Raw genomic sequence first — 19,159 nt, forward strand, 5'->3', positions numbered from 1 at the left:
CCAGTGAAATAATAAAACCCCCATTCCTGGTCATGGCTGGCTCAATCTCATTATAATCTCTCTTTGGTTTTTATTCATGGTGCCCTTTGGGACGGTGTCTGCCCCATGACGTGGCTCCCAACCTCCGCAGAGAACATCTTTTTGAAACAGCCAGGAGACCTAATGAAGTCACAGAGTGGCACAATTATTTCCCTGAGAAGGAGCATTAATGTACTTGAGAATCCCCTCCGGAGGAACATGATGACAATTGGTTTGTACAGCTTTGATCATCCTGTTTTAAATACGGACCAGAATAAACTGCAGGGTCGGCCCCCTGTGCCATGGGTTGGGTTTCTAGCAGAAGTCGTGTGCGTGTCAAACGGCACCTTATTGCCTATATAGTGCACTACTTTTTCATTGGTGAAATTTAATAGGAAATCTCTGTGGTCCCACCAACCAAACATACTTACAAATGCTAAAAACATAAGGCAAGAATGGCGGGTTATATAAAATCAGTGTATATTTATTTTGTACAGCCACAATGTTATAGACCGAGTTACCAGGACTTGTAGGGGGTGAGAAACGAATCATTGTAAAAAATAAAAGTAAAAAGGCCAATTTAACTATTTCATTTCAGTATTTTATTTCAGAAAGTTCTTGATATATTTACCACAGAAAGCTGAATGAATACATGGTATATAGAGCCTGCTTTCTTTAATCATCCAAAATGAAGTATGATGTTAAACCAACCAGACATTATTACAGTACATTCACATCTCTCAGACATTCCCTAGTGTTGTCTAGATGAATAAAACATTAAACTTGTGTATTTTACTTAGCATAATACAATATCTAACTGGAAGTTTCAGCACCATGGAAATGTGATTTATGTTGTAACTTGATTTGGATTAAAAAGCTCCTAGTCTTTTTATTGGACTGTGAAATCCATTTCAGAAGAGATAGGTAAGTTATCCATAATAATATTAGAAATAGTGCTTGGCGGTGTTGAATCATCAAAGAACAGTACAGAACAATGTGCTTCATTAACTAGGACTAATAAACGCCTTAAACCAATAATTCACCACTATCTCAGCCTTTCTTCATTTTTTGTCTTACCTCTAAATGTTATTGAAAAAAAAACTAGCCTCAATCCACTGCTTCTGCATGTTTATTTAGCAAGGTTAGCAAGGTTAGCAAGGTTAGCAAAGGTTGATAGTCAAACCAACTAACAAGCAGTGGATTGAAGCACCTCCTTCTCCATGAAACCACTTTTGAGGTAAATGTGTATATTGCATGATATTGATGAGCTACTCAGCTTACACTACAAGAATCCAGTGACACAAAGTTCAAACTTGTTGAATATTTCCGGAAATACACTATATTATTAGTCTTATAGATAAATCACAAGAAAACATGTTTTCTTTTCTTGATTAACATAAAATGAGAACATATCGCAATTCCAATTACATCAGAACAAGACAAATAGGAAATCATTAACATGACAGTTAGGGAGAAAGCATATATTGTGTCCATTCATACAGTATGGACAGTTCTAGCAATACATATTTTTTATATAAAGTACCAGTCAAAGGTTTGGACACATAAAACTTGTTCATTTTTCTTTATTTTCACTATTTTCTACATTGTAGAATAATACTGAAGACATCAAAATGATGGAATAGCACACATGGAATCATGTAATAACCAAAAAAGTGTTAAACAAATCAAAATATATTTTAGATTCTTCAAAGTTGCCACCCTTTACCTTGATGACAGCTTTGCACACACTTGGCATTATCTCAATCAGCTTCACCTGGAATGCTTTTCCAACAGTCTTGAAGGAGTTCCCACATATGCTGAGCACTTGTTGGCTGCTTTTCCTCTATTCTGCGGTCCAACTCATCCCAAACCATCTCAATTAAGGGGAGGATAAGGTCTGATACAGCACTCCATCACTCTCCTTCTTGGTTAAATAGCCCTTACACAACCACGCGGAGATCATCAGTTCACCTACTCTGCGTCTCACAAAGACATGGCGGTTGGTACCAAAAATCTCAAATATGGACTCATCAGACCAAAGGACAGATTTCCACCACTCTAATGTCAATTGCTCTTGTTTCTTGGCCCAAGAAAGTCTCTTCTTCTTATTGGTGTCCTTTAGTAGTGGTTTCTTTGCAGCAATTTGACCATGAAGGCCCGAGTCTCTGAACAGTTGATTTTGAGATGTGTCTGTTACTTGAACTCTGTGAAACATTTATTTGGGCTGCAATTTCTGAGGCTGGTAACTCTAATGAACTTATCCTCTACAGCAGAGGTAACTCTGGGTCTTCCTTTCCTGTGGCGGTCCTCATGAGAGACAGCTTCATCATAGCGCTTGATGGTTTTTTGCGACTGCAGTTGAAGAAACTTTCAAAGTTCTTGACATTTTCCAAATTGACTGACCTTCATGTCTTAAAGTATTGACGGACTGTCGTTTCTCTTTACTTATTTGAGTTGTTCTTGCCATAATATGGACTTGGTCTTTTACCAAATAGGGATATCTTCTGTATACCCCCAGTTCCTTGTCAACACACAACTGATTGGCTCAAACACATTAAGAAGGAAAGAAATTCCACAAATGAACTTTTAACAAGGCACACCTGTTAATTGAAATGCATTCCAGGTGACTACCTCATGAAGCTGGTTTAGAGAAGAATGTGCAAAGTTGTGATCAAGACAAAGGGTAGCTATTGTGTTATTTCATAGTTTTGATGTCTTTACTATTATTCTACATGTTGTTGAACATATGTTGAAAATAGTAAAAAGAAAAGAATAACGCTGGAATGAGTAGGTGTCTCCAAACTTTTGACTGGTACTGTTTATGACCCTGTATTCTGATTATGGCTTCTATAGGCCACAGTTAAAGGTAACGGACAAAGCATTTATCATTTACACAATGCTGAGGTGTCAGTTGTCTCATTTGGTAATGGGTTCAATGTTCTGACTGACTGCTAAACAGTGCAAAGAAGGAAGCAAGAAGACACATTTAACATGTGTACCTGTTGCAAGATGGCAAGATTACCTGGAGGTAAAACTTCACCTAAACATAGTAGAGTAGAAGCGGTTACAGAGTGCAAACGTTCGTTAGAAAAGTTGAGATACAAGGTTCTGAACTGACTACTGTTCTAGCTTCAGCGATTGTTGGCATTTTTGCATCTCAAGCACAAGTCTTTGTTTCTGTACATATAAGTAACAAGATCCATCATATACAGTATAGAGACAGGTCTTATAAAATAGAGGGAAGGGCTGGTATTGTGCATATTAAGAAAAACATATAGCTTTAGAATTGTTCTATCTATCTATATTTCTATGTGTCTATCCATATTTACATGTAGAGGATAAAGATATAAAGTGAAAATGTGTAAACAACCCTCCAGTTCAGGACGCCACTGGAAGAAGCTCTGGAAAGGACGTGGCCGTGTGCTGCTCCAGGCTTGGGTGCTCATTGGACGAGGGGTGTGCATGGTGCAAGGGATGCTCATCATGGAGCTCAGGGTGCTCGTGGGTTTCGGGGTGCTTGCTGGGCAAGGTGGGCCCATGGGGCAAGGGGGGCTCCTGCTGGGGCAAGGGGTGATCATGAGGAGAGGGGTGTTGCAAGCAGGATTGCTCATGGTGCGTCTGGGGCTCATGAGCCGTGGGGGGCTCATTGGATGTTGGGAGCTCCCGAGAGGGGTGCTCCTGGGGGGGCAAGGAGGGCGTCTCTTTGTGTAGTCGCAGGACCTCCACCATGCCAGCTCCTGTGCGAGGGACACTGGTGTGCATGAGGTGCCTCTGTAAATGCCTGAGCCAATCCTCCTGGATGGACAGAGGACCCTGGAAGACGAGGTCACAGAATCTGCATAGGAGAGAGAGAGAGTTAAGTTAGGCTAGGTTATGTTATGTTAGCATACATATGGATACTCTTAAGCATCTGAAGTGGCAATAAACATTTCCTGTACAGGTGTACAATATATTTTAGAACCGAAGCATGACCATTTCACAATATTAAAGGAGCAATCCGTAATGTCTTTGTGCCTTGTGGCCACAGGGTGGAATGCACAACAAATCAATTACGCAAATAAAAACAGGGAGGGGACAGAGAAGCTTGTTGTGGTCCTACATGCCTGCAGGTGAGTCTATACATCTCCTCAACAGCACATGGGAGAGCTGAGAACAGGGTGTTCTTTGGTCCAGCCCTCAACCTAGGCTTCTTCAGTATACAGGAATAGGCTGAAAGACACAAATCATCTCATTACAGACCAAGTCAGTACAGACCAACTTACTATAAACAACTCTATGCAACTTAGCAGACTGACACCAGGACAGAGAGAATCACAGGCTGTGTCACAATGGGGGCCCTGGTCAGAAGTACTGCACTATACAGTACTGTACATTCAGAAAGTATTCAGAACCCTTGGACTTTTCCGCATTTTGTTACGTTATAGCCTTTTTTTTTTTTTTTTTTTTAATACATAAAAAAAAAAAAATAATCATCCTCATCAAATCTATACACAATACCCCATAAATTTTTGCAAATGTATACAAAAATAAAAAACAGAAATACCTTATTTACATAAGTATTCAGACCCTTTGCTATGAGACTCGAAATTGAGCTCAGGTGCATCCTGTTTCCATTGATCATCCTTGAGATGTTTCTACAAATTGATTGGAGTCCACTTGTGGTAAATTCAAATGATTGGAGATGATTTGGAAAGGTACACACCTGTCTATTTAAGGTCCCACTGTTGACAATGCATGTCAGAGCAAATCCAAGCCATGAGGTCGAAGGAATTGTTCGTATAGATCAGAGACACGATTATGTTGAGGCACAGATCTGGGGGAAGGGTACCAAAACATTTCTGCAGCATTGAAGGTTCCCAAGAACACAGTGGCCTCCATCATTATTCAATGGAAGAAGTTTAGAACCACCAAGACTCTTCCTAGAGCTTGCCGCCCGGCCAAACTAAGCAATCGGGGGAGAAGGGCCTTGGTCAGGAAGGTGACTGAGAACCCGATGGTCACTCTGATAGAGGTCCAGAGTTCCTCTGTGGAGATGGGAGAACCTTCCTGGAATGACAACCATCTCTGCAGCACTCCACCAATCAGGCCTTTATGGTAGAGTGGTCAGCTGGAAGCCACTCCTCAGTAAAAGCTACATGACAGCCCGCTTAGAGTTTGCTAAAAGGCACTTAAAGGGCTCTCAGACCACGAGAAACAAGATTCTCTCTTTTTCAGCTGCAGGGACTGGGAGAGTAATAAGGATCGAGGGAAAGATGAACGGAGCAAAGTACAGAGAGATCCTTGATGAAAACCTGCTCCAGAGCACTCAGGACCTCAGACTGGGGCAAAGGTTCACCTTCCAACAGGAGAACGACCCTAAGCACACAGCCAAGACAACGCAGATCTGCCTTTCGGGACAAGTCTCTGAATGGCCTTGAGTGGCCTAGCCAGAGCCCGGACTTGAATCCGATCGAACATCTCTAGAGAGACCTGAAAATCTGACAGAGCTTGAGAGGATCTGCAGAGAAGAATGGGAGAAACTCCCCAAACACTAGTGTGCCAAGCTTGTAGCATCATACCCAAGAAGACTTGAGGCTGTAATCGCTGCAAAAGGTGCTTCAACAAAGTACTGAGTAAAGGGTCTTAATACCTATGTAAATGTGACATTTCTAAAAACCTGTTTTTGCTTTGTCATCATGGTGTAATGTGTGTAAATTAATGAGGGAAAAAAAATGTAATCCATTTTGGAATAAGGCTGTAATGTAACAAAATGTAGAAAATGTAAAGGGATCTGAATATTTTCCGAATGCACTATATAGGGAATAGGGCACCATTTGGGATGCAATGTTCTGTACATGTTCAATAAGGTACACTGTTCAATAAGGTACACTGTCATTTCAGAAAGGTGCCTTTATGTTCTTGACTTTTGTGACCAGGCTTAGTGAACTTACTTGTTCCTTCTAACATGGCAACCCTCTTCCTGCGTGCGTAAGCGCGAAGATGATTGGACAGGCTAACAGCACTGGGAAATGTTGTGTTACAGTGAATACAAATCTTCTTATTAGATGCATTTCTCTCTGGAAAGTGAGAGAGACATTGAAAGAGAGAAAAATCAAAAGAAAGCAAAGCACACAGAAGTTGAGTTCAAAACTTTAAACATGTTCCAGAAGCTCATTGACAACACTTTTCTTGCAAGGAGAACATCTTTGAAGAAGTGTCAAGAGTGTAGCATCGAATCAAAATGCCTCCAGATAACCATGCTCTGTTTGTTTTTAACTTCATTAACAGTTACCTTCCATTAGAGACACTTTGTTTGGATGCTGCCCACTTTTTAAAAGTTTCAGAGTTTCAGGGTCTTTGATAAGCGTCTTTGAGAAATGAAATCTGGAGGTGAGTTGAGGTGACTTTAAGGGAAGAATCTGAAGAAATATAAGAAATATGACTACAGAGCACATAGTAAAACTGCTATTCCCTGAGTGCCATCACCTCTCCCTCCATCTGTTTTCATATTTTAAAGATCTGTTTTGCACTTAGCAGTTGGAGACGTGTTGTTGAGAGCAATGTTTATCACAATCTAAGGACTCCAGGGTGCCTATTTTCACCTGTGGCAGAAGATTCACGCAGGGTTTGGAACAATTTGGGGCTTTAAAATGTTATTTCGGCTATGACAAGAAATTCGTACTGTGCTGATTGTGTCAATATTGCACATTAATTACAATGGTTTGGCATGGCACTGCAGGCTACATCTAGAGCATGTTAAATCGTAAAAGCGTTAGATTATGAAAGGTCTCTTCGAACACCTGTTAAAACAGATTTGATTGGGTAACAAGCCCACACCGAGTTTCTATGCAGGCTGTCCTGAAGCTACTGGCAGTTGTGTGAAAACAATAGCGACAGCTTCCCATTCATTTCACACCTAATAGGTGAAAAAACATCTGCTACAGAGGTGTTTTTTAACCATGACAAGCTACTAAAGGTTATTTAAATTACCAGCAAATTGTTTGCAACAATTTGTTTGCAGAAATGTGTGTTAAATCTCCATTTAACATAACACTGATTACAGCGATATGGTGGAAAAGCCATTGTTAGATGGTTAAAACCAAATGCGTGACTCAGTCTATTCTACCTTCAAGGTTTCAGCTTTCAGCTATAATGTAACTATGACATTCAACACTGTCAGTCACAAAACGGGCAATCACTAGAATTCTGACAGACCAAAAAAAAATTGCTATCTGATTTAAAATCTTTATTAATCATTCTGCAAAAAGGACGGGAACTCTTATTTGGACAGACATTAAACAAAGTTGTGTAAACACAGCAGATGTGCTTCCAGAGCCACATCAAAAGAACGTGGCCCCTTTGGTGACATTCATTATTTTTGTGTGCGTTAAAATAATTAAATTGACTGTGAACTTTTCTTTTTTTCATGTTTTTCTTTTTTCCCCATTTTTTAAAAATCCAAGTCCATTTGATTGACATGTTGTGATTTAACATGGGCTCCTGTAAGTAATGAAAAGCTGTAGAGTTAGTAAAACATACAAAACAGCTGTGGAACAAGACAAGTTTGTGTTTCATTAAAGCAAGCTAACACTGTAATTGGTGTGCACAAGTCACATATTATCTTCATCTGTATCATCGCACTCTATAAAACTATTCCGAAGAACACCTAAAATAATCATACTTATCTGCAAAGGACTAAACTGATCAATCTTATGAATGAAGATAGAACACTGTGAAAAGAACAGACCGCCGACACAGTTTAGCTAATAAAGCTGAGTCTGTCACTTCTATCCGTCATCTATCTGCCTTACCTGTATTTCTTGTCTTATTTGATTCTAGTTTGAAACAGACTGATCATATGTCATATATGTTCTGCCATCACAAAGGGGGGCCTTGTTGCACAACATTAATAATTACCATCAAATAAAATATACTTGGCAGACAAAGTAACTGCAGTTTGTAGCTTTATAGTTTTTAACTCCGTTACTTGGCAGAAAACAGTAAAATTGCACATTTTGGTTAACTGGGTTGTTTTAAACACTGTTCAGTCTCATCACAATAAAATAATTTTTTTTTTTGGGGGGGGGGACATGTAAAAATACCTTTTCAACTTTACCATGTCACCAATTCTGAAATTGTACAATCTCAATGTCTTTTTCAGTTCTGAAAGTGCTCTAAAATGCTGATATTCTGATGTGTATAGAAATTATTTGTGAGGCTTCTTACCATGGGCCCAGTGTGTTTCCAGGTTGATGGCCTGTTGGTTCTGTCTCCCCTCAACCCTCTCTTTGGTCACAGTAAAGTGGTTCTTATCCGCATCATCCTTGTCCAACTTCCTCTTCCTCAAAAGCTTGCCTAAAGTGCTCCGGGAAGGTTCAATGACACCTCCTATCTGTAATAATAATAATACATAATACATTTTACTTGCACCTTTCAAGATACCCAAAGACACTTACAGAGTCAAATAAAATAAAGATATTGAACATAAGCAAATCAAATCGTATTTGTCACATGCGCCGATTACAACTGGTGAACCATGAAATGCTTGCTTATGAGCCGTTCCCAACGATAAAGAGTAATATATATATCTATATCTATATATATTAGTTGAAGTCGGAAGTTTACATACACTTGGTTGGAGTCATTAAAACTTGTTTTTCAACCACTGATTAATAGAAAACCCTTTTGCAATTATGTTAGCACAGCTGAAAACTGAAAACTTTTTCAGCTGTGCTGACATAATTGCAAAATGGTTTTCTAATGATCAATTAGCCTTTTAAAATTATAAACTTGGATTAGCTAACACAATGTGGAACACAGGAGTGATGGTTGCTGATAATTGGCCTCTGTGCGCCTATGTAGATATTCCATTAAAAATCTGACATGTCCAGCTTCAATAATCATTTAGAACATTAACAATGTCTACACTGTATTTCTGATCAATTTTATGTTATTTTAATGCACAAAAAATTTGCTTTTCTTTCAAAACAAGGACATTTCTAAGTGACTCCAAACTTTTGAATGGTAGCATATACAATTAACTTTTACTTTTTTTATTTATATATATATTTAAAAAGCATGGTACCAATACAGCACAACAACAGTACCTCTATACTCTTCCTCTTAGGAAAGAAATCCTCTCTCTCAACCCCCTCCTGCCTGGGTGTATTTGCACTGGGATCCCATGGAGTGGGAGTGCCATTCTGGCCCAGCTGGCAGCCATGTTGGATCTTCACTGGGATCCCCATCGGTGTTAGGAAGAGCCCGTCGCTGCCAATGAACTTCTGGGAGATGATTGGTCGAGAGATTAACTGCTTCCTGTTCAGATTTCAAATAAAACACAACAATGATATAGCCAGAGAGATACATGAAAAAGTACAATAAAATAAAAATAGCCATAATGAAAAATAAATACAAATTAAGACAAATTCAAAAAAAGAAATCCTATCTACAGTACCAGTCGAAGGTTTGGACACACCTACTCATTCAAGGGTTTTTCTTTATTGTTACAGTTTTCCACATTGTAGAATAATAGTGAAGACATCAAAACAATTAAATAACACATATGGAATCATGTAGTAACCAAAAAAGTGTTAAACAAAACAAAAGAGATTTTAGATTCTTCAAAGTCACCATCCTTTGCCTTGACAACAGCTTTGCACACTCAAATCAAATCAAATTTATTTATATAGCCCTTCGTACATCAGCTGATATCTCAAAGTGCTGTACAGAAACCCAGCCTAAAACCCCAAACAGCAAGCAATGCAGGTGTAGAAGCACAGTGGCTAGGAAAAACTCCCTAGAAAGGCCAAAACCTAGGAAGAAACCTAGAGAGGAACCAGGCTATGTGAGGTGGCCAGTCCTCTTCTGGCTGTGCCGGGTGGAGATTATAACAGAACATGGCCAAGATGTTCAAATGTTCATAAATGACCAGCATGGTCGTATAATAATAAGGCAGAACAGTTGAAACTGGAGCAGCAGCACGGTCAGGTGGACTGGGGACAGCAAGGAGTCATCATGTCAGGTAGTCCTGGGGCATGGTCCTAGGGCTCAGGTCCTCCGAGAGAGAGAAAGAAAGAGAGAATTAGAGAACGCACACTTAGATTCACACAGGACACCGAATAGGACAGGAGAGGTACTCCAGATATAACAAACTGACCCTAGCCCCCCGACACATAAACTACTGCAGCATAAATACTGGAGGCTGAGACAGGAGGGGTCAGGAGACACTGTGGCTCCATCCGAGGACACCCCCAGACAGGGCCAAACAGGAAGGATATAACCCCACCCACTTTGCCAAAGCACAGCCCCCACACCACTAGAGGGATATCCTCAACCACCAACTTACCATCCTGAGACAAGGCTGAGTATAGCCCACAAAGATCTCCGCCATGGCACAACCCAAGGGGGGGGCGCCAACCCAGACAGGATGACCACATCAGTGAATCAACCCACTCAGGTGACGCACCCCTTCCAGGGACGGCATGAGCGAGCCCCAGTAAGCCAGTTACTCAGCCCCTGTAATAGGGTTAGAGGCAGAGAATCCCAGTGGAAAGAGGGGAACCGGCCAGGCAGAGACAGCAAGGGTGGTTCGTTGCTCCAGAGCCTTTCCGTTCACCTTCCCACTCCTGGGCCAGACTACACTCAATCATATGACCCACTGAAGAGATGAGTCTTCAGTAAAGACTTAAAGGTTGAGACCGAGTTTGCGTCTCTGACATGGGTAGGCAGACCGTTCCATAAAAATGGAGCTCTATAGAAGAAAGTCCTGCCTCCAGCTGTTTGCTTAGAAATTCTAGGGACAATTAGGAGGCCTGCGTCTTGTGACCGTAGCGTACGTGTAGGTATGTACGGCAGAACCAAATCAGAGAGATAGGTAGGAGCAAGCCCATGTAATGCTTTGTAGGTTAGCAGTAAAACCTTGAAATCAGCCCTTGCTTTGACAGGAAGCCAGTGTAGAGAGGCTAGCACTGGATTAATGATCAAATTTTTTGATTCTAGTCAGGATTCTAGCAGCTGTATTTAGCACCAACTGAAGTTTACTTAGTGCTTTATCCGGGTAGCCGGAAAGTAGAGCATTGCAGTAGTCTAACCTAGAAGTGACAAAAGCATGGATTAATTTTTCTGCATAATTTTTGGACACAAAGTTTCTGATTTTTGCAATGTTACGTAGATGGAAAAAAGCTGTCCTTGAAATGGTCTTGATATGTTCTTCAAAAGAGAGATCAGGGTCCAGAGTAAAGCTGAGGTCCTTCACAGTTTTATTTGAGACGACTGTACAACCATTAAGATGAATTGTCAGATTCAACAGAAGATCTCTTTGTTTCTTGGGACCTAGAACAAGCATCTCTGTTTTGTCCGAGTTTAAAAGTAGAAAGTTTGCAGCCATCCACTTCCTTATGTCTGAAACACATGCTTCTAGCAAGGGCAATTTTGGGGCTTCACCATGTTTCATTGAAATGTACAGCTGTGTGTCATCTGCATAGCAGTGAAAGTTAACATTATGTTTTCGAATAACATCCCCAAGAGGTAAAATATATAGTGAAAACAATAGTGGTCCCAAAACGGAACCTTGAGGAACACCGAAATTTACAGTTGATTTGTCAGAGGACAAACCATTCACAGAGACAAACTGATATCTTTCCGACAGATAAGATCTAAACCAGGCCAGAACTTGTCCGTGTAGACCAATTTGGGTTTCCAATCTCTCCAAAAGAATGTGGTGATCGATGGCATCAAAAGCAGCACTAAGGTCTAGGAGCACGAGGACAGATGCAGAGCCTCGGTCCGATGCCATTAAAATGTCATTTAACACCTTCACAAGTGCCGTCTCAGTGCTATGATGGGGTCTAAAACCAGACTGAAGCATTTCGTATACATTGTTTGTCTTCAGGAAGGCAGTAAGTTGCTGCGCAACAGCCTTTTCTAACATTTTTGAGAGGAATGGAAGATTCGATATAGGCCGATAGTTTTTTATATTTTCTGGGTCAAGGTTTGGCTTTTTCAAGAGAGGCTTTATTACTGCCACTTTTAGTGAGTTTGGTACACATCCGGTGGATAGAGAGCCGTTTATTATGTTCAACATAGGAGGGCCAAGCACAGGAAGCAGCTCTTTCAGTAGTTTAGTTGGAATAGGGTCCAGTATGCAGCTTGAAGGTTTAGAGGCCATGATTATTTTCATCAAGGTGTCAAGAGATATAGTACTAAAACACTTGTGCGTCTCTCTTGATCCTAGGTCCTGGGAGAGTTGTGCAGACTCAGGACAACTGAGCTTTGAAGGAATACGCAGATTTAAAGAGGAGTCCGTAATTTGCTTTCTAATAATCATAATCTTTTCCTCAAAGAAGTTCATGAATTTATCACTGCTAAAGTGAAAGTCATCCTCTCTTGGGGAATGCTGCTTTTTAGTTAGCTTTGCGACAGTATCAAAAAGGAATTTTCCTCAATTAAGTTAGAAAAATAGGATGATCGAGCAGCAGTAAGGGCTCTTCGGTACTGCACGGTACTGTCTTTCCAAGCTAGTCGGAAGACTTCCAGTTTGGTGTGGCGCCATTTCTGTTCCAATTTTCTGGAAGCTTGCTAGTTGCTAGTTTCTTATGAGAAATGTTTTTAGTTTTTAGGGGTGCAACTGCATCTAGGGTATTGCGCAAGGTTAAATTGAGTTCCTCAGTTAGGTGGTTAACTGATTTTTGTCCTCTGGCGTCCTTGGGTAGACAGAGGGAATCTGGAAGGACATCAAGGAATCTTTGTGTTGTCTGTGAATTTATAGCATGACTTTTGATGTTCCTTGGTTGGGGTCTGAGCACATTATTTGTTGCAATTGCAAACATAATAAAATAGTGGTCCGATAGTCCAGGATTATGAGGAAAAACATTAAGATCCACAACATTTATTCCATGGGACAAAACTAGGTCCAGCGTATGACTGTGACAGTGAGTGGGTCCAGAGACATGTTGGACAAAACCCACTGAGTCGATGATGGCTCCGAAAGCCTTTTGGAGTGGGTCTGTGGACTTTTCCATGTGAATATTAAAGTCACCAAAGATTAGAATATTATCTGCTATGACTACAAGGTCCGATAGGAATTCAGGGAACTCAGTGAGGAATGCTGTATATGGCCCAGGAGGCCTGTAAACAGTAGCTATAAAAAGTGATTGAGTAGGCTGCATAGATTTCATGACTGGAAGCTCAAAAGACGAAAACGTAATTTTTTTTTTGTAAATTGAAATTTGCTATCGTAAATGTTAGCAACACCTCCGCCTTTGCGGGATGCACGGGGGATATGGTCACTAGTGTAGCCAGGAGGCGAGGCCTCATTTAACACAGTAAATTCATCAGGCTTAAGCCATGTTTCAGTCAGGCCAATCACATCAAGATTATGGTCAGTGATTAGTTCATTGACTATAATTGCCTTTGAAGTAAGGGATCTAACATTAAGTAGCCCTATTTTGAGATGTGAGGTGTCATGTATCATATCTCTTTCAATAATGACAGGAATGGAGGTGGTCTTTATCCTAAAGAGATTGCTAAGGCGAACACCGCCATGTTTAGTTTTGCCCAACCTAGGTCGAGGCACAGACACGGTCTCAATGGTGATAGCTGAGCTGACTACACTGACTGTGCTAGTGGCAGACTCCACTATGCTGGCAGGCTGGCTAACAGCCTGCTGCCTGGCCTGCACCCTATTTCATTGTGGAGCTAGAGGAGTTAGAGCCCTGTCTATGTTGGTAGATAAGATGAGAGCACCCCTCCAGCTAGGATGGAGTCCGTAACTCCTCAGCAGGTCAGGCTTGGTCCTGTTTGTGGGTGAGTCCCAGAGGGCCAATTATCTACAAATTTTATCTTTTGGGAGGGGCAGAAAACAGTTTTCAACCAGCGATTGAGTTGTGAGACTCTGCTGTAGAGCTCATCAATCCCCCTAACTGGGAGGGGGCCAGAGACAATTACTCGATGCCGACACATCTTTCTAGCTGATTTACACGCAGAAGCTATGTTGCGCTTGGTGATCTCTGACTGTTTCATCCTAACATCGTTGGTGCCGACGTGGATAACAATATCTCTATACTCTCTACACTCGCCAGTTTTAGCTTTAGCCAGCACCATCTTCAGATTAGCCTTAACGTCGGTAGCCCTACCCCCTGGTAAACAGTGTATGATCGCTGTATGATTCGTTTTAAGTCTAATACTGCGGGTAATGGAGTCGCCAATGACTAGAGTTTTCAATTTGTCAGAGCTAATGGCGTCTCAGACCCCATAACGAGAGGAGTAGAGACCAGAGAAGACTCGGCCTCTGACTCCGACTCGCTGCTTAATGGGGAAAACCGGTTGAAAGTTTCTGTCGGCTGAATGAGCGACACCGGTTGAGCGTTCCTACAGCATTTCCTTCCAGAAACCGTGAGAAAGTTGTCCGGCTGCGGGGACTGTGCCAGGGGATTTATACTACTATCTGTACTTACTGGTGGCACAGACGCTGTTTCATCCTTTCCTACACTGAAATTGCCCTTGCCTAACGATTGCGTCTGAATCTGGGCTTGTAGCACAGCTATCCTCGCCGTAAGGCGAGTACAGCGACTGCAATTAGAAGGCATCATGTTAATGTTACTACTTAGCTTCGGCTGTTGGAGGTCCTGACGAATCGTGTCCAGATAAAGCGTCCGGAGTGAAAAAGTTGAGGAAAAATATATATATATATATATATAAACGGTAATAAAAAACTAAACCGTAAAGTTGTCAGGTAGCAAAATAGGTAGGCAACAAAACGCACAGCAACTCGAAAACAAGTCTGCAAGTTGGCATTCTCTCAACCAGCTTCACCTGGAATGCTTTTCCAACAATCTTGAAGGAGTTCCCGCATTTTCTGAGCACTCATTGGCTGCTTTTCCTTCACTCTGCGGTCCAACTCAACCCAAACCATCTCAATTGGAATGAAGTCGGGTGATTATGGAGGCCAGGTCATCTGATGCAGCACTCCATCACTCTCCTTCTTGGTCTAATAGCCCTTACAAAGCCTGGTGGTGTGTTGGGTCATTGTCTTGTTGAAAAACAAATGATAGTCCCACTAAGCGCAAACCAGCTGTGGTAGTCATGCTGGTTAAGTGTGCCTTGAATTCTAAATAAATCACAGTGTTATCAGCAAAGCACCCCCACACCACCACCTCCATGCTTCGCGGTGGGAACCACACATGCAGAGATCATACGTTCACCTACTCAGCTTCTCAAAAAGACACAGCAGTTGGAACCAAAAATCTCAAATTTAGACTCATCAGACCAAAAGACAGATATCTACCGGTCTAATGTCCATTGCTCGTGTTTCTTGGCCCAAGCAAGTCTCTTCTTATTATTGGTGTCCTTTGGTAGCTGTTTCTTTGCAGCAATTTGACCATGAAGGCCTGATTCACGTAGTCTCCTCTGAACAGTTGATGTTGAGATGTGTCTGTTACTTGAACCCTGTGAAACATATACTTGGGCTGCAATTTCTGAGCCTGGTAACGCTAATGAACGTATCCTCTGCAACAGAGGTAAATCTGGGTCTTCTTTTACTGTGGCGGTCCTCATGAGAGCCAGTTTCATCATAGTGCTTGATGGTTTTTGCAACTGAACTTGAAGCAGCATTCAAAGATCTAGAAATGTTCCGCTTTGACCGACTTTCATGTCTTAAAGTAATGATGGACTGTTGTTTCTCTGTTTATTTGATCTGTTTCTGCCATCATATGGACTTGGTCTTTTACCAAATAGGGCTATCTTCTGTATACCAACCATACCTTGTCACAACACAACTGATTGGCTCAAATGAAATGAATTCCTCTAATTACATTTTAATTTCATGAGCTGGTTGAGAGAATGCCAAGTGTTTATAAAGCTGTCATCAAGGCAAAGGGTGGCTACTTTGAAGAATCTCAAATCTATTTTTTATTTGACCTTTATTTAACTAGGCAAGTCAGTTAAGAACAAATTCTTATTTTCAATGACGGCCTATTCTTCTTTTGGCAAACTTCAAGCGGCCTGTCATGTGCCTTTTACTGAGGAGTGGCTTCCATTTGGCCACTCTACCATAAAGGCCTGATTGGTGGAGTGCTGCAGAGATGGTTGACCGTTTGGAAGGTTCTCCCATCTCCACAGAGGAACTCTGGAGCTCTGTCAGAGTGACCATCAGGTTATTGGTCACCTTCCTGACCAAGGCCCTTCTCCCCCGATTGCTCAGTTTGGTTGGGCGGTGAGCTTGAGGAAGAGTCTTGGTGGTTCCAAACTTCTTCCATTTAAGAATGTTGGAGACCACTGTGTTCTTGGGAACCTTCAATGCTGCAGACATTTTTTGGTCCCCTTCCCCAAAACAGTGCCTAGACACAATCCTGTCTCAAATCTCTACGGACAATTCCTTCGACCTCATGGCTTGGTTTTTGCTCTGACATGCACTGTCAACTGTGTGACCTTATATAGAAAGGTGTATGCCTTTCCAAATCATGTCCAATCAATTGAATTTACTACAGGTAGACTCCAATCAAGTTGTAGAAACATCTCAAGGATGACCAATGGAAACAGGATGCACCTGAGGTCAATATCGAGTCTCATAGCAAAGGGCCTGAATACTTAAGTAAATAAGGTATTTTTTAAAAATTTTTTAATACATTTGTAAAAAAAAGTCTAAATACCTATTTTCACTTCGTCATTATGGGGTACTGGTTGTAGATTGCTGAGGATTTTCTTTTTATTTAATACATTTTAGAATAAGGCTGCAACGTAACAAAATGTGGAAAAAGTCAAGGGGTCTGAATACTTTCCGAAGGCACTGTATATATAATATTCAAACTACATGACCAAAAGTATGCGGACACCCTACTCATCGAACATCTCATTCCAAAATCTTGAGCATTAATAAATGCGGAAGACACCCCTTTTGCTGCTACAATATCCTCCACTCTTCTGGGAAGGCTTTCCACTAGATGTTGGAACATTGCTGTGGGGACTTGCTTCCATTCAGCCACAAGAGTATTAGTGAGGTCCGGCTCTGATGATGCGTGTTTATGCCTGGCTCACAGTCAACGTTCCAATTCTTCCCAAAGGTGTTCAAAGGGGTTGAGGTCAGGAACCTGAGCAGACCAGTCAAGTTCTTACACACCGATCTCAACAAATCATTTCTGTGTGGACCTCATGTTGTGGACGGGGGCATTGTTATGTTGAAACAGGAAAGGGCCTTCCCGAAATTATTGCCACAATGTTGGAAGCACAGAATTGTCTTGAATGTCATTGTATACTGTAGCATTAAGATTTCCCTTTACTGGAACTAATGGGCCTAGGCCGAATCATGAAAAACAGCCCCAGAGCATTATTACTCATCCACCAAACTTTACAGTTGGCACTATGCATTGGGGCAGGCACTATGATTGCATTCTGTGAGCTTGTGTAGCCTACCACTCTGCGGCTGAGTCGTTGTTGCTCCTAGATGTTTCCATCTCACAATAACCACACTTACAGTTGGCCAGGGCAGCTCTAGCAGGGCAGAAATTTGACGAACTGACTTGTTGGAAAGGTGGCAACCTATGACAGTGCCACGTTGAAAGTCACTGAGCTCTTCAGTACTGGCAATTCTACTGTCAGTGTGTGTCTATGGAGATTGCATGGTTGTGTGCTTGGCCATGTAGTATATATACAAATTTTGTGTCACTGATTTACACACAATACCCCATAATGTCAAAGTGGAATTTAGCTTGAAGAACATTTTAGAAATCCATCCAAAATTAAAAGCTGAAATGTCTTGAGTTAATAAGCATAAAAAAAACAGACATTGAATATCCCTTTGAGCATTGTGATGTTATTAATTACAATTTGGATGGTGTATCAATACACCCAGTCACTACAAAGATAAAGGCGTCCTTCCTAACTCAGTTGCCGGAGAGGAATGAAACCACTTAGGGATTTCACAATGAGGCTAATGGTGACTTTAAAACAGTTACAGAGTTTAATATCTGCGATAGGAGTAATGTGAGGATGGATCAACAACATTGTAATTGCTCCACAATAATAACCTAATTCACAGAGTGAAAAGAAGTAAGTCTGTACAGACATCCCTGTTTGCTATAAGGCACTAAAGAAACTACAATTCGGCAAAGAAATTAACTTTATGTCCTGAACACAAAGCGCTATGTTTGGGGCAAATCCAACACAACACATCACACATCACATTTTTTTTCAAGCACAGTGGTGGCTGCATTATGTTATGGGTATGCTTGTAATCGTTTAGGACTGGGGAGTTTTTCCAGGATAAAAAGTACCGGAATGGAACTTAGCACAGGCAAAATCGTAGAGGAAAACCTGGTTCAGTCTGCTTTCCACCAGACACTGGGAGATTAATGTACCTTTCAGGGCAAATCTACACTTGAGTTGCTTATCAAGAAGACAGTGAATGTTCCCGAGTGGCCGAGTTACAGTTTTGACTTAAATCTGCTTGAAAATCTATGGCTGTCTAGCAATGATCAACAACCAATTTGAGCTTGAAGAATTTTGAAAAGAATAATGCACAATCCAGGTGTGGAGACTTACCATAAAGACTCACAGCTGTAATCACTGCCAAAGATGATTATACAAAGTACTGTCTCAGGGGTGTGAATACTTATGTAAATCAGATATGTCTGTAGTTCATTTTCAATAAATTAGGAAAAACATTTGAAAACATATTCACTTTGCCATTATGGGTTATTGTGTGTAGATGGTTAGAAAAAAATATATTCAACACATTTTGGATTCAGGCACAACAAAATGTGGAATAAGTCAAGGGGTATGAATACTTTCTGAAGGCACTGTATACATGATATAGGATAGAATATTGTATTACATCCCTTAAAGGTGTGGACAGTAACTTTTTCGAGGAAATGTTAACAGTACCTGTTGAGAATCTGGAGGATGTTCTGGTGTTCCTGCTCGTCCTTTAGCAGCTCATTGAGAATACACACTGGACTCTTACTGGTGCTGGTGCTGGTCTTCCCTATTCGCTTTAGGTGGCCCCTCACGTGGTTGGAGAGGCCTGTCTTGGTGTCGAACCAGCCCCAGCACAGGGGACAGGTGTGCTCCGCCTGAGACTCCGGCTTCTCAGCTGTAACATGGAGATCATAAAAAAGGTTACGTTTTAACTATCTACATTTACATGCATTGCTCTTATCGCTCTTAT

The 19,159-nt window shown here is 41.2% G+C and overlaps 1 protein-coding gene across 1 annotated transcript in view; it reads right to left on the reverse strand.

Annotated features, from left to right (window-relative positions):
* Window positions 1–2,754: 2,754 nt before the first annotated feature.
* LOC112249673 (zinc finger protein 644) overlaps window positions 2,755–19,159 on the reverse strand; it is a 49,087-nt gene continuing 32,682 nt past the window's right edge. Inside the window, exons 4-9 of the mRNA XM_024419461.2 lie at window positions 18,877–19,084; window positions 9,105–9,315; window positions 8,224–8,389; window positions 5,949–6,074; window positions 4,122–4,227; window positions 2,755–3,853 (exon numbers count right to left, since the gene is read on the reverse strand). Coding sequence (XP_024275229.1) covers window positions 3,397–3,853; window positions 4,122–4,227; window positions 5,949–6,074; window positions 8,224–8,389; window positions 9,105–9,315; window positions 18,877–19,084 — 1,274 coding nt within the window. The 3' untranslated portion in view covers window positions 2,755–3,396. The remainder of the gene's footprint in view (window positions 3,854–4,121; window positions 4,228–5,948; window positions 6,075–8,223; window positions 8,390–9,104; window positions 9,316–18,876; window positions 19,085–19,159) is intronic.

The sequence above is a fragment of the Oncorhynchus tshawytscha genome, linkage group LG01, assembly GCF_018296145.1.
Source record: "Oncorhynchus tshawytscha isolate Ot180627B linkage group LG01, Otsh_v2.0, whole genome shotgun sequence".
Lineage (NCBI taxonomy): Eukaryota > Metazoa > Chordata > Actinopteri > Salmoniformes > Salmonidae > Oncorhynchus > Oncorhynchus tshawytscha.